Raw genomic sequence first — 14,747 nt, forward strand, 5'->3', positions numbered from 1 at the left:
ACATGTTCTGCTCATTTTCTTACTATGTTATCCCATGATTAAGAAAAACAAAGTTTTGAAACCCTTTACAGTACTTTGTTACATGATTATATAATTTGTTGAATGATTATCCTCATACCATTGAATTGGTTCACCTGTTCTTACCCAATACTGTGATTAGTGGAGTAGAAGAGCTTTGAATTAGAAAGTGGTTTTGTTGGCTGGCATTATCAGAGGGCAGAGTAGGGAATCAAAAGACTATTAAGCACAGCTGAATCGGAACAGTAGCTCTTTGTATGTCCAGTTGTTGGTTTCACCCCCATCTTCATTCCAGTCTTGCATTTGTATTGAATGGTTGAATCTGATCCTCTTTGGGCTTTTGTTTTTTCAACTGGCACATTAAGCAAGTTATGATGACTTCAGGGTGGAAAGAACTAACCATGGAATGTAGAAATAGTGCATATTTCTTTTATGTTGCAAATCTAAAAACCTGCTCAAAGTGTTTCAAGTGAATATCTTTTTGATTACCTCCATGCTTTTTTAACTGAGGTGAAACAGTAAAGATGCTCCAGAAAGTCTTTTGGCTTTGTTTGCTTTCCTTCATTTACCTGTAAGCTTAGAATTGATATCTAGATTTATATCAGATAATGCTAGGGTTGCTTATCTAAAAATTATTTTGTATACTTTCAGATACTTAAGTTTTCTTCAGCTTTCATTTTGTTGCTAAAGAATGCCAATTCCTTAAGCCTTTCCTTATAGGACTTAGTTGACAATCCTTGAAAATTCTTATTCTACCCTTTCTAAACCTCTGTAGTGAAGGAATGAACAACTAGATAGCACATTATAATAAAGAACTGACTACAAAGGCAAGCAGGGAGGCTTCCTTTGCTAGTCCTGTGTGTTGTGTTTATCCCATGCTTTTAAAAGTAAAAATGCTTTTTACAATGTCTTACTGCCTTTGACTTAAGGATCTCCTTGTAAATACATGTTTAACTAATCATTTCTTGCCTTGCATTTACTATTTAAGTTTTATTCCTCTAAACTCGACCCTAAAAGCTGCTGAGTTGTTTCTTTGTTTGTTTGTTTTTTCCTTCAGATTGAGAAAGTGGGAAGAACATTTCAAAGAAAGGCTAAAACCCAGTTTCTAGTCCTGGCTTTCTTCCTACCTATTTATGTAACCTTAGGTAACTTACTCACCTCTGGGCTTCAGTTTCCTTGTCTATAAAATGAAAGGGTTAGAACAGATCTGTGATTTAGTGCTTATTTGGCACTTTGGTTTCTGTGGTTCAAAAGTTCTTCACAAAGATTTAGTAGCCAGTATTTATTGTGCTCCGTAACTGAGTACGAGGGGCAACTAGCTAGCATCATGTAGTTGATAGGTTGTATTTATCATACATTTAGATGTACTATGAGGAATATCAGAGGGAGTTTCAGAACTGGATAAAGCAAAATTCAATACAGCAACCCTGATTTTTAAAGTGTTTATTTTGCTAAGCTTAATAATTCATAGCATCCCACTAAACTAAAGAAAAGTCTGCCATATTTAAGATTTTCAGGTGTGATTGTGTTGTACCCTAGGCTATTCACTGTATCACAGAAGGGTTGTTGGATCCACATGTACGAACAGGACATCGTTTTTCTCTTTACCAACGAGCAATGCGACTAAAAGATTCTCCGAGTTGTAAAAAATTCAGCCACCTCTTTCATAAAATGCCAGTTATAACTATTCAGGATGTTACCCATGTGAGTAAATATCCTTTGGTTTTCACATAGTCAAGATTAACCGACTATACTTTCTCTTTTATACAGCCAACAACTTAAGAACAATCTATTTTTATTTTATCTTTTAACATTAGAAATTTTCTGTTCACATTTTGAACAAATTCTGTTCTTTTTCCATGTTCCTATCTATGAGCAGTTGCTCACAGAACGTGTGATTTACTCCAAACATACAAAGTCCAGTTTTTTTCTTTCTTCCTTTCAAATGAATAAAATTTCTTCTCTTGGTGGTTTTCTTTATACCGCTGAGGAAAGAAGCTCCCCGTGGCATTTTGCTAGTTTTTTATCCTGAGTTGATTCCAGAGCAATCAATTCCAGCAGTTACATGCTGTCACTGGGGCGGGTAGGAAGTGGGGGAACAACAGTATAAATTCTACATTTATTATTGTTGTAAGATTATCAGTTATATACTTATGTTATCTACTGAAAATGTATCTAGGTCTGGCCATGGCCCACTGAATTAAGAGAACATTTTGTTACTGCATGAAAACAGTTGTTTTAAGTTAGGTTGATTTGTTTTGATACCTTTTTGATATTGTTCAGGTGACCATAAAAGGGAAAATGTGTCCTCAAAGTGGAATAGGAAAGTCTGTGTTTCTTATGGAGGAAACTGATACAGAAGGAGATGAATTTACTCCAAGCACAGTCATGTGTTCGGTTGAAGAACTAGCTCTAGCCTATTACAGGCAGAATGGTTTTGACCAAGGTAATATAACCAACTTTTTAAAAATAGTTTTTAAAATGTCTTCTATTTTTACATCACCTATATTTCTTCCTGTGTCCAGTCAGCACATTACAAAGTCAGACATTCCATGACTCCAATTCTACAAAGCAGCAAAGGATGACATCTTCTCATAGTTCTTCTTTGGTGTCACACTTGTTCTTTATAATTTCACAACACTCAGGTTCAGTAGTTTCATCGTTGTCCTTCTTTCCATTTATATTGTTGAGGTCATTGTGTAGATTGTCATCTGGCTTTGCTTACTTCACTTTGCATGTAAGTGTTTCTGTGCTTTTTTGTGGTCATCATTTCTTAATGCACAGTAACATTCCATTCCATTCATGTACCACTTTTTGTTTAGCCATTTCCCAGCCAGTGGACATCTACTGTGTTTCCAGTTTTGTTACCACAAAGCTGAGCTATAGAGCGCCAGGCCAGGAATCAGGGAGACCTGAGTTCAAATATGGCCTCAGACACTAGCGGCATTTCTCTGGGCCAGTCACTTAAGCCTGTTTGACTCAGTTACTTCATCTGTAAAACAGCTGCTATAGCTCTTTTTGTGGAGGCAAAGAATTGGAAATTGAGGGAATGCCTGTCAGTTGGGGAATGACTGAACAAGTTGTGGTATATGAATGTAATGGAATACTACTGTACTATAAGAAATGACGAGCAGGCAGATTTCAGAAAAACCTGGAAAGACTTACATGAACTGATTCTGAATGAAGTGAGAAGAACTAGGAGGACATTGTACACAGAAACAGCAACATTGTGCTATAATCAACTATGATTGACTTAGGTTTTCTTAGTAATAAACAATGTTCCGAGACAGTTCCAAAAGACTTATGATGGAAAGTGTTATCTACATTTAGAAAAAGAACTATGGAGTCTGAATGCAGATTGAAACATACTATTTTCCCCTTTTGTGTTTTTGTTTTTGTTTTTTTGTGGCTTTTCCTTCTGTTTCTTTTTTCACAATATGACTAATGTGGAAATATGTTTACATGATTGCACATGTATAACCTATATCAGATTGCTTGCCTTCTTTGAGAGGAGGAATAGGAGGCAGAAAAAATTTGAAACTCAAGCTCTTATAAAAAATGAATGTTGAAAACTATCTTTACATGTAATTGGAAAAAATAAAATAAAGTTAACAAAAAAAAAAAGTGCTGCTATAAGTACTGTGGTATATGTGGAGACTTCCTTCCTTCTTGTCAGTGACCTCATTTGGTAATATGCCTAGCACTGGACTCTCTGGATCAAAGGGTACAGACATTTTAGTTACTTTATTTGCGGAATTTCAAATTGCTTTCCAAAATGGTTAGATTAGACCCATAGATCCACCACCAATGTGTTAATGTGACTTTCCACAATTCCTCTAAGTATTGACTGTTTGTGACTTTTGTGATATTTATTACCTTGGTCAATGAAACATCAGAATTATTTTGATTTTCATTTTTCTTATTAATAATTTGGAACATTTTTTCAGTAGTTTACAGTTCTTATTTTGATAACTGTTTGTTCATATCACTTGACTACTTAGATATTTGTGGAATATCTTTTGCTCAGGGAAACTAACCGGTAGGCTCCTGCAGTAGTTCAGCGCAATAGTGATGAGGGCTTGCAAGAGGTTGGTTGCTGTGTGAGAGTAGAGAACACAGCATATACAAGAAATGTTACAAAGGTAGAAACAACAGATCTTGACTACTGTTTGGATGGGGTGGGGGGGTGAGAGAGAGTGGGGAGTCAGGGTTGACACCTGGGTTGTGACCCTGGGTGACTGAGAGGATGGTGGTATTTCTTGATAGTAATAGTAAAGTTTGAAAGAGGACAGGGTTGGGGTGGGGAGAGAGGAGAAGATGAGTTTAGTTTTGGACATGTTGAGTTTAAGATTTCTATAAGACATCCAGTTTGAGATATCTGTTGTTTTCTTTCTATGCTTTAATTCTTCCCTGTTTAAGAATTAGGACTATAATGTTTCACAAAGGAAGTTTGGTAGAGTATTTTTTTTCTCAATTTTTGAGAATAATTTGTACAGTAGAGGTATTAATTGTCCTTTAAAAGTTTGCTGGGATTGTCTTGTGAACCCGTAAGGGCCAGTTTTTCCTCCCCTTTGGTAGTTCCTTTACAGCCATTTCTTTAATAAGGTTTGACTATCTAAGATCTCTATTTGGCATTCTGTTGGTTTGAGTATTTTACATTTTTGAAGGCATTTCTCTATTTCTTTTGTGTTCTCAGTTTTGTTAACATAGAACTATCGTTTACTTCCTGTCTTTTGCTTGCAAAGAGGGCCTTTCCCAACCAAAAAAAACAATACATTAGAGAAAAAAGGAAAAGAAAAGAAAACCAAGCCCTTTTTCTCAGAGGTCCAGTGTTCCTTGAGCATGTGGGCTTCTCACCACAGGGACTAAGGACCTTGGATTGACTGGAAATCAGCCCCTTACCTTTCGGATCAGAAACCAAACTGATTTGCCTGGTCCCTTAACTTTAGGGGCTGGGGTCCTTGCCCTTTACCTTTCCTATGAGGAGGCCGCTCTATTCTGGACTCAGTCAGCTTTGTTCCTCAGTCATTTCAATCGCAGCTGACTCTTTGTGACCCCATTTGGGGTATTCTTGGTAAGTATACTGGAGCAGTTTGTCATTTCTTTCTCCAGCTCATTTTACAGGGTTAAGTGACTTGCCCAGGGAAATGCAGCTAGTGTCTGAGGCCATATTTGAACTCAGGTCTCGCTGATTCTAGGCCTGGCGCTCTATCCACTGCACCATCTAGCTGCCCCTCAGTCAGCTACTAAGTGTCAAAACATAACTGGCACTGAATTCTAGGGGTACTGGGGTACTTTACTTTCTTCCTTTCCTATTAAAGGGATCTCTTTCTTGAGTCTCCATCCCTACCCCACACACACATCCTAGGTTTAATCACTAACTTAAAAAGGAAAAGAAAATAAAGATTTCTGTTTCAAAAAGGAAAACTTAGCCCTACAGAAGTTCCTAAATCATGTGGAGTAATCCTAGAGCTGACTTCATCATCCCCCACTCCTACCCTTCAGTGGGAAACCAGACTGTCCTTGGTGAAAACTATTTTATGATCCCATCAACACATACAGGAGTGGGGAACCTGTGGCCTGAAGGCCACATGTAGCCCTCTAGGTCCTCAAGTGCAGCCCCTCGACTGAATCCAGATGTCACAGAACACATCCCCTTAATAAAAGGATTTGTTCTGTAAAACTCAGACCCAGTGAAAAGGCCACACCCAAGGCCGTTTCCCCACCCCTGCATAAGGCCATCCACTGTGGTCTATGAGATTTTTAAGATGTCTTTCTACAGGAGGCACATTCGAATTTCTCTCAGGGTCCCCATACCATAGTTAGTCCTCTTTGTAGGCAGATTTCCTTTGAGTCCCTATTCCCAGAGTCTCCTGGAATATTCCCCCAGGAGACACCTGCCACTGCAAGGACACATATGGGAATTCCAAATTCGACCAATACCAAGACAAATAGGCTGAGTTAGAGGCTAAATATAATATCATGTAAGCCCTGAAGAGGGGTGAGACTCCCAGGAGAAAGAGATTAAGCTCTTGGAGTTGAATGTCTGGGATTTCTACGCCAGTAGGCAAACATTATCCAATGGACCTGATTTCCAAAAGGGTCTCAGACAAGCTCATGTCACAAATAAAGGCAAGCAGTCTGGGTCTCATAGAAAGTGAAAGCAAATAATATGAACATTTATGAACTACCATAGTATGCTCTAAGCAATCTACTAGTCACTAGTGTTTTAGGGTTCAAAATCCAAAAATTTCTCATGTTAACTGAAGTGTGCATACAGGATTACAGTAATATAATAGATAATGGTACATAATAACCATTCTTACAGGCAAAGATTGTCTCAGAAGAATTCATTTGACTTTTAAAGATATATATCCCAAAACTGAAAATTGCAGTTTAAAAGAAAGAGGAAAAAATGTTCTTATTTCTCCAGTGGATCCAGGGTGTCCAATAATAAAAGTCCCAGGTAGAGAATCTCTCCAGTAGGTTTTCCAAAAAGCAAAGGGCTTTACATTTATCCTGAATGAGGTCTCCTCTTTCCCCGATCTACCCCATGTAGCTCATAGAAGTTCTAAGAATTCTTATCCCATATCCCACTTACACAAATGCATCTCAGGTTTGGGATCATCCCAGTGATTCCCTAATGCCATTGGCTTGAGCGTCCACCAGTGTTTCTCCCCAGCCCCTGGGGCCACACTGACTCCTATGCCACCCTGGTCCCTGGAAAGAGTAGGCTCAAACTTAAGGCAGTTTCTATACAGCATTTGTCCTACCATTTTAACTTCTAAATGCACTATAGCCAATGGATGGATGTGTCCAGGTCTTTGCTATTGCTGAGTTGGATCAAACTAGTTGGTCATTTTTCTGCCCTAGTCAGACCACATCTGTTCCTTTTTTTTTTTTTTTTTTTTTGGCTAGGCAGTGGGGTTAAGTGACTTGCCCAGAGTCACACAGCTAGTAAGTGTTATGTGTCTGAGGCCAGATTTGAACTCAGATCCTCCTGACTCCAAAGCCAGAGCTCTATCCACTGTACCACCTAGCTGCCCCCAGACCACATCTATTTCAGGAGCTCATTTATTTAAAAAAAAAAATCTTGCTCCTTCTCACTTAAATTCAACCTTTCCAAAACTGAACTCATTATCTCGCCCCCTAAGGCCTCTGCAACCCTCTCCTCTGTTATTGTACACCATCCTCCCATTCCCTCTGGCTCACAATGTAGGTATCTTCTTGACTCTTGAAGTCTCTTATCTCCACCTCCCTCACCCCATATCTAATCTGTTGCCAAAGTCTGTCTATTTCACCTTTGTAATAACTCTTGAATATACCTCCTTCTCTTTTCTGACGCTGTTATCACTCTAGCATAGACCCTCATCACCTCAGTTTTGTCCTGTTGCAGCAGTCTGCTGGTTGGTCGGCCTGACCGAAATCATTACACAATAGATAAGTAATAAAGGGATATCAACAAGTAGTTCTCAAATTGTTTGATGCTGGCTTCCTGGCAGTTCAGTGGACAGTACACTCCATCCCTTGACCGGGTTTTCTCTGACTGTTCCCCATGCCTAGAATGCTCTCCTTCCTCATCTACACCTACTGACTTCTTGAAGTCCCATCTAAAATCCCATTCCTATTTGTCCTGCATATAGCTTGTTTGTACATATGTGTTTACTTGTCTCCTGCATTAGACTTTGAGTTTCTTTGGGGAAGGGCTGTGTTTTGCCTTTTTTTGTATCCCTAGGGCTTAACACGGAGCCAAGCACATAGTAGGATTCTTAATAAATGCTACTGACCCACTGTGAGGCCAGTTGCGTAGTATTCAATTCCCATTTAGTACATACTTGCCTTTAATCTTCTAAAAACAAATAGAAATATCCTTAACTATTATCCAGAGTGATGGGAATCCTCCTTCTGGCCATTTTTATATCTTCCTTTCCCTTCTTTCTAATTGCTGCTGACCAGGGATCAGATTCTATATCTTGCCTCTTTGCTTTGCCTTGGTTTTACCATTGAGAGTTTCAATATATTACATATCAACACTTCTTCCATGTCTTTCTGATGGGGTGATGGGACCTGGATCCCTAAAAAGAAAAGACCTTTGAAAGCTACCCAGTCCCTGAATTTTCCCATACATTTTAGCACCCCAGCTCTCTGCCCAAGGCAACTGGCCCACCCCAGCCTGCCTAGCTCATCTAATTAGCTTGCTTGACAGTCCTTTCACTGTTGCTCTTAGCCCATGCAGACTACTTAATATTCCTTTCACTATTTCACCTGGCCTACCCCAGACTATTTACTACTCCTTAATCCCATTCAGATCCTTTCACTGTCCTTTTTGTATATAAGCAATAGTCTCACCCCTATTAAGTTGCAGGTTCACTAGGAATCCTGCCCACTTCTGTTGGCATTACAGTAAACTGCTCCTTGACTAGAAGAAGGTTTGAGTGTGTGAATTCATTTCAGGCAGACTCTGCCCTGTACCCTGGCATTTCAGGGTTTCCAGCAACAAAATGACATAGTTGATAATATCTGAAAAAAGGATTTTTAATTATCTCAGGAATAAAATTTTGCTACTCTAAACCAGGCTCCCTTACGTAAACAAATGGCAATACCAATACATAATGTATTTTTTTATACTACGTGATAGTCCTCAAAAAAATTTGTTAATAATTTGAAAGCTAAGTATTTGGTAAATGTTCATCTGTTTGAGGGGTTGTTGCAGTTAATTTAAAGGAAATTAAACTTTGTCATATTTTCATTTTATTACTGCAAATCAGAATATCTATATGACTTTTGCCCTAGGTATTCATGGGGAAGGGTCTACATTTATTACTCTATATAGCTTTCTACTATGGGACATCATTTTCATGGATGGGATACCAGATGTTTTTAGAAATTTCTATCAGGTATTTATATATATTTTTATAAATCTTTAAGCAATTTTTCTAATAATTCATTTTTTGCTATTTAGTTTCATATGTAATAGAAGATTGAAGACATTTATTTTAAATTTTTTGATATTCTTGATTATTTTATTGTACTATTTATGATTACTATATACTATAGCATACTATGTTATGCTATATACTTAACATATTGATATTTTAAATAATTGTTATGTTGAATTCCAAATTATTAGTAAATTAATCTTAGATCTTATGAATTCAGAATATGCCATATGGATATTAAGCTCTATTAAGCTCTCATTATTTAGCCTAAAATACCCTTTTGAGGTTATATCAGCTATAAAAAGTTAGCATCACAAATTGCTTTTACACAATCATCTTTATGGATGCATCACCTTTTAAGAAAAAAGATTTAGATGAGAATGACATTTTATTTAAATTGACCTTTAAAAACTTGACAGTTTTTGAAAATTCCTCTAATTCCAGTCAGTCACCATATTACAGAGCATATTTACATTTCTATACAGGCATTCCCATTGGATTTGTATACAGACAGCTTCTATGAAAATAGACGAGATGCTATTGAGTCTAGGCTCCAGATGATTCACAAGGCTTCTCCTGAGACTCTGAAAGAGTGGATTGCAAATGTATGGAATGCTCAGGAGGGTAAAGTAGCATCAGGAGTCAACTGGGACAGGTTCTCTTCTCTTCAGCAAGCACAGGTAATGGGGAAGTGTTTGACATCCTACCCTAGGTTGGCCAAATAAATGGGGGGCAGCAGCATCTTCCAACAGCCAAGCACTATAGCATCCCTTTTTCTATCCCTGAATCAACCAGTTTCTCACTGTACTTATCCAGCCCCACACCTACAACCAGAAACTCTTATCTGCCTTTGCTGCTTGGACTGTTTGCACTCCTAATACTATTTCCAGATTCATTCTTCCCTTGTTGTTTGTCCTTTACTCTCAAAGAGAACCATGACATTAGGGAGGTGATGCCATGACTTACAGGTGAATTGGATTTAAATGAGGGAGGGCTGTGCGGCCACCAGCCTTACTTTCTCCTCTAGAGCTATCCCTTAAAATATAAACCAGCATTACGAGATACTTCCATTCAGAGCAGGTGGAGGTAGGACAGATAAGTGGCTAACCAGAAAATTTATTTAGAAGAACAAGTCAGTAAAATATATTGGTCAATGATGTTTTATATGTTTTCTTGAGCTTAGTATAATTGACTTACAGGCAAGGAAAAAGTATTTGATCTACTGGGAGCACAGGGTATGTCCAGATTAGGTTGGACTCATTGTCCATCCAACCCAACATTCTTTTATTAGCAAAAACCTCAAGGTAAGTGCTGTTGCAAGGCGTGATTGACATCAACTCTTAAGGCTATGCATATCATCTCTTACTAACTGTTGATTGCTTTGTCATTTAAAAATTTGTTCAGATGCTTTTGGGAACCAGTTTTGTTTTATGTCCATTTCCAGGATTACTGAATGTCCTAAGTATTATTATATGCTTTTTGAAGTCATATATGCAGGTGGGAGATTATGACCCTCTGCATTTGGAACTTTACACTAACACCTTTGATTTTATTTATCAACTGGTATCTGGTGTACATAATATAATTCTGTAAAATCATGATTTAGATGCATATATGCATTTATATTTTTCTACATAAATCTCAGTTGTTAAATTAGATTATTTTCAATTTTATTATTGCTTTATAAACAAAAAAAAATTTTACTACAAAGTTTGAGATAACTATGCATCAAACTAAATAGAAATAAAAATAGAGAGCAAGAATTGCATGAAGTACAGTGTCTATGTGACATAAGACTAGCATGGAAACATAGTTTGAACCCTGTGTGATACAGCAAGATTTTCTTTTGCCTACTCTCCACTCCCACGGCCAGCACCTGGGTTCGGGCTCTTGTCACCTCTCACTTGGACTATGGCAGTAGCCTCATAATTGATCTCCTTGTCTTAAGTCTCTCCCAGTTCTGATCTTCCATCCTCCACACAGCTGCCAAAGTGATTTTCCTTAAATGCAATTCTGACCCTGCCTCTCCCCTATTCAATAAATTTTAATGGCTCTCTTTTACCTCTAGGATAAAATAGGACTTCCTCTGCCTGACTTTTAGAGCCCCCACAACTTATCTTTCCAGCTTAACTATACATTACTGTCCTTCCTTCACTCTACAGCCCAACATAATTGGCCTCTTTTCTGTTTTTCACTCTACTCCAGTCTTCCTGTTTTAAACTCCTTACCTCCCTCCTCCACCTCCTCACCTCCACATAATAGAATCCCCTACTCCCTTTAAAAACTCAGCTCAAGCACTACCTGCTAAATAAAGCCTTCTTGATTCTTCCTCTCCCTAGTGCTAGTGCCCTCTCTCCTTAAACTATCCATTATTTGGTATTTATTCTGCATATACACACATACATATATGTATATATACACCCACACACATGCACACACGTTTTTGCCTACTCTCCCCCTCCCACTGCTCCTAGCAGTAGGCTCTTTGGGACCTGGAATAATTTCCTTTCCTTTTCGTTGTGTCTACAGTGCCTAGCACATAATAGTTGTGTAATGAGTGTTTGTTGATTAATTGATTGATGTGTTTAACAAAGCCATAACTAGGACAAGATGACTGGAACTTTGCCCCCAGGTGCCAAAGTTTAAAAGGATTTTGCTCCTTCCCCTTGAGTCCTCCAGCCTACTGTCCCTATACCTCACAGTCTTCTTGTACTATGCCATGTCCCCCAGATCTATAGTGTGGCTATCCTTGTTCCCTCACCTGGCATCCATCCATGTTACTAGCCTCTTCTGGACCCTGGGCTGACACCTACCATCATTTCCATCTTCTGTATCCCAGTGATTCACTGCAGATCTTCCAGACATTCTTGCAACATCCCAGGCTTGAGTCTTCCACCACTGTTCCTACCCTCACTATTGGGTCCCTTATCTGTCATCTGGGGGATTGTAAGTCACTGATGATAGTAGGGAAGTGCAGGCTACCCTTCCCCCATCAAGTGGCACCTGAAAGCCACCTGTGGTGCAATAAAAGTAAAGGTCAATTCATGCTGGAAGTGGGATCCAAAGGCCTTCTCTTACTCCAGAACTAATCTCATAATCTTTATCCACCCACCCCTACACTTGTTTCAGAAGCCAGAATTCCTAGCTGTGTTTCTGCTGTTTAGAGTGCTCATTGGATAGGCTAAAAATGATTACTGTATTTTCTGCCTATAAACCCCAAATCTGGTTCATATAAAAAGCCTGAGCAGCATAAAATTGGTACTTTGTTTTGTTGTATTTTCCCCACTCTGGATCCATAATTTCATTGGTATAGAGAACTCTTGGTGAAAAAATTCCATTCACCAATGAAAGTCTTTCAATCATCATCTTAGAAAGTTGCCTGAGCTACTAAGAGGTACATTGACTTGCTTAGGGTTACATGGCCAGTATTGTATATAGCAGAGGTGAGAGTTGAACTCAGGACTTACTTATTCTAAGATAATTTTCCATCTACCATGCCATGCTTCTTTCCTTTTCATCATATGTTTATGTATATTTTCCTTTAAAGAAATTATTTACTTTAAAAGATCTCATTTTGGGAATTCAATGAGTTGGATTAATATGGTACTTTTCATTTATCCTAAGACCAGAGGTGCTTACTGCTTTTTAAACTGACAACAAAAACAGATTAAAGAAGTTTATGTTTTGCCTTAAAGGACCTGGTATCCTGTTTTGGAGGACCTTTCTTAAGTGGCGTTTGTAGACTACTAGCTACAGACCTTCGGCATCATAGAGGGGGTCTCCCAGATCTGGTTGTATGGAATACCCCCAATAATCACTTTAAGGTAAGCTCTGACAAAACTTGAAAGTCATATATCTAATTATATTAATACTTTCCCTCAGTTTACCTTTGAATTACTGAATGGTAATTACCAATAATTCTAACACCCAATATCATAATAGCTTTTGTTTTTTAATATTTCTGCTTTTCTAACGCACAAATCCATATACTTCCATATATCATTTCTGATTGTAACTTTGTGCTTGGAGAGCTGAGGGACATTAGCAAATGTAATTTTTTTTCAAATCAATAAGAAGGGTATAGTCATCACTGTGCTTGTCTGTATCCTTTTTTTTTTTTTTTTTTTTGTTTAGGCAATTGGGGTTAAGTGACTTGCCCAGGGTTACACAGCTAGTTAAGTGTCAAGTATTTGGTCTGAGGCTGGATTTGAACTCAGGTCCTCCTGACTTCAGGGCCAGTGCTCTATCTACTGTGCCACCTAGCTGCCCCATGTATTCCCTTCTCAACTGCCTTTTCCTCTGGTGTATTTTTTTTTATCCTGGCATCAAATTATAATACTCTTGTTGTAATGATAGTGATAGTAATATTACTATCAAAGTCATGACATCACTATCATTATTTCTGCAATCCTCATGTAAATTCCCCCCCCCAAAAAAAAGGCCTTCATTGTAACAAATAGGTGTGATCAAGCAAAATGAATTTACATTCTTATTCTGCCTCTCTAGCCCTTCATTTTTCTGCCAAGAGGAGGGCAACATGATTTATCATCTAACTTTCGGAGCCACAGTTAATCATTGCGTTGATCATAGTATTTAAATGTTTCATAGTTGTTTATAGTATTGTAAGCATTGTATAAAATGTTCTCCTGACTGTTCATTTCACTCTGCATTAATTCATACAAGTCTTCCCAGATTTTCCTTTCATTATTTCTTAATATTCCATCACATTGATAGCACATATTTTATTCAGCCATTCATTCCCCAGTAGATTAATGCCCGCTCTGTTTCCATTTGCTGTTGTTGTTTTGCTGTAACACACAGTTTTTGTACAAATATTTTTGTGCATATGGGTCTGAATTTCCTTCTTTTTTTGATCTCTTTAGGACATATGTCTAATAATGGGATCACTTAGCACTTCTATCCTAAGATACTAACTTGAATTTCTTCAACAATTATTGTTGCAAACTTGTTAATTTATGTTTGGAAATAAATCGCTGCTATGAGGTTCCCCTCCTTCCCCTCCTCCTCCTTTTCTTGTGAAGTATTTTCTTGGTCATCTTACCTTTTATGAACTTATGTAGCAAAGGAAAGATGCCTTTTGAATGGTTAATTTAAAAAAATAAGTACTTGCAGTTGGTAAAAACAAACAAAAAACCTGCCTTGATGTTATAAATTTTGACAGCTATTCATTTAAAGCATTAATCACATTTTAACTTTTTTTATTCTAGTTGGTAGAAGTTAAAGGGCCCAATGATCGCCTTTCCCACAAGCAGATGATTTGGTTGGATGAACTGCAAAAATTGGGAGCCCAAGTAGAAGTCTGCCACGTGGTTGCAGTTGGAGCTAAGAGCAAATGCCTCAGCTAGAGATTACAGAATTTGGGTTATGTTTTGTCACTTGCTGCTGGGTTTTTTTTTTTCCCCTTTCCAAAATAAAAATTACTGCTACACTTTACATGCTTAATTTTGACTGTTTCTGTTACCAGGTTTAAGGACTCATTTTAGCATAATATGAAGGTACACATATATTAATCAGACACTTAAATTGGTATTTGTCCAAGGCAGTTTCTCCTTTTTTCTCTTTTTTTTTTCCCAATCCATTGTCAGACTTGCACACAGATACAGAGAATGTGGCAGTGGGCTAAGGTCAGTAATAAGCACTTTAGCTATTGTATTTTCATCTAAGCCCTCCAACCTTTAGTTTTCTTATCTCCAAAATGGAAATAGCAGCATCTGCCTCACAGAATGTTACGCTGACTACTCTTTTAGATGTGTCCACATCACATTTTTG

General features: G+C 37.9%; 1 protein-coding gene across 3 annotated transcripts in view; it reads left to right on the forward strand.

Annotated features, from left to right (window-relative positions):
- FAN1 (FANCD2 and FANCI associated nuclease 1) overlaps positions 1-14,373 on the forward strand; it is a 43,200-nt gene extending 28,827 nt beyond the window's left edge. For 2 of the 3 annotated variants that reach the window (XM_027851735.1, XM_027851737.1), the window contains 6 exons: positions 1,558-1,722; positions 2,302-2,464; positions 8,812-8,915; positions 9,443-9,637; positions 12,653-12,781; positions 14,186-14,373. In XM_027851735.1, the coding sequence (XP_027707536.1) occupies positions 1,558-1,722; positions 2,302-2,464; positions 8,812-8,915; positions 9,443-9,637; positions 12,653-12,781; positions 14,186-14,323 (894 nt within the window). In that variant the 3' untranslated portion in view covers positions 14,324-14,373. Of the gene's footprint in view, positions 1-1,557; positions 1,723-2,301; positions 2,465-8,811; positions 8,916-9,442; positions 9,638-12,652; positions 12,782-14,185 lie in introns of those variants that run through there. The other variant, XM_027851736.1, reaches the window with a different exon arrangement.
- The last annotated feature ends 374 nt before the right edge of the window (positions 14,374-14,747 follow it).

Source organism: Vombatus ursinus, unplaced genomic scaffold (assembly GCF_900497805.2).
Source record: "Vombatus ursinus unplaced genomic scaffold, bare-nosed wombat genome assembly UNPS02009205.1, whole genome shotgun sequence".
In the NCBI taxonomy this organism is placed as follows: domain Eukaryota; kingdom Metazoa; phylum Chordata; class Mammalia; order Diprotodontia; family Vombatidae; genus Vombatus; species Vombatus ursinus.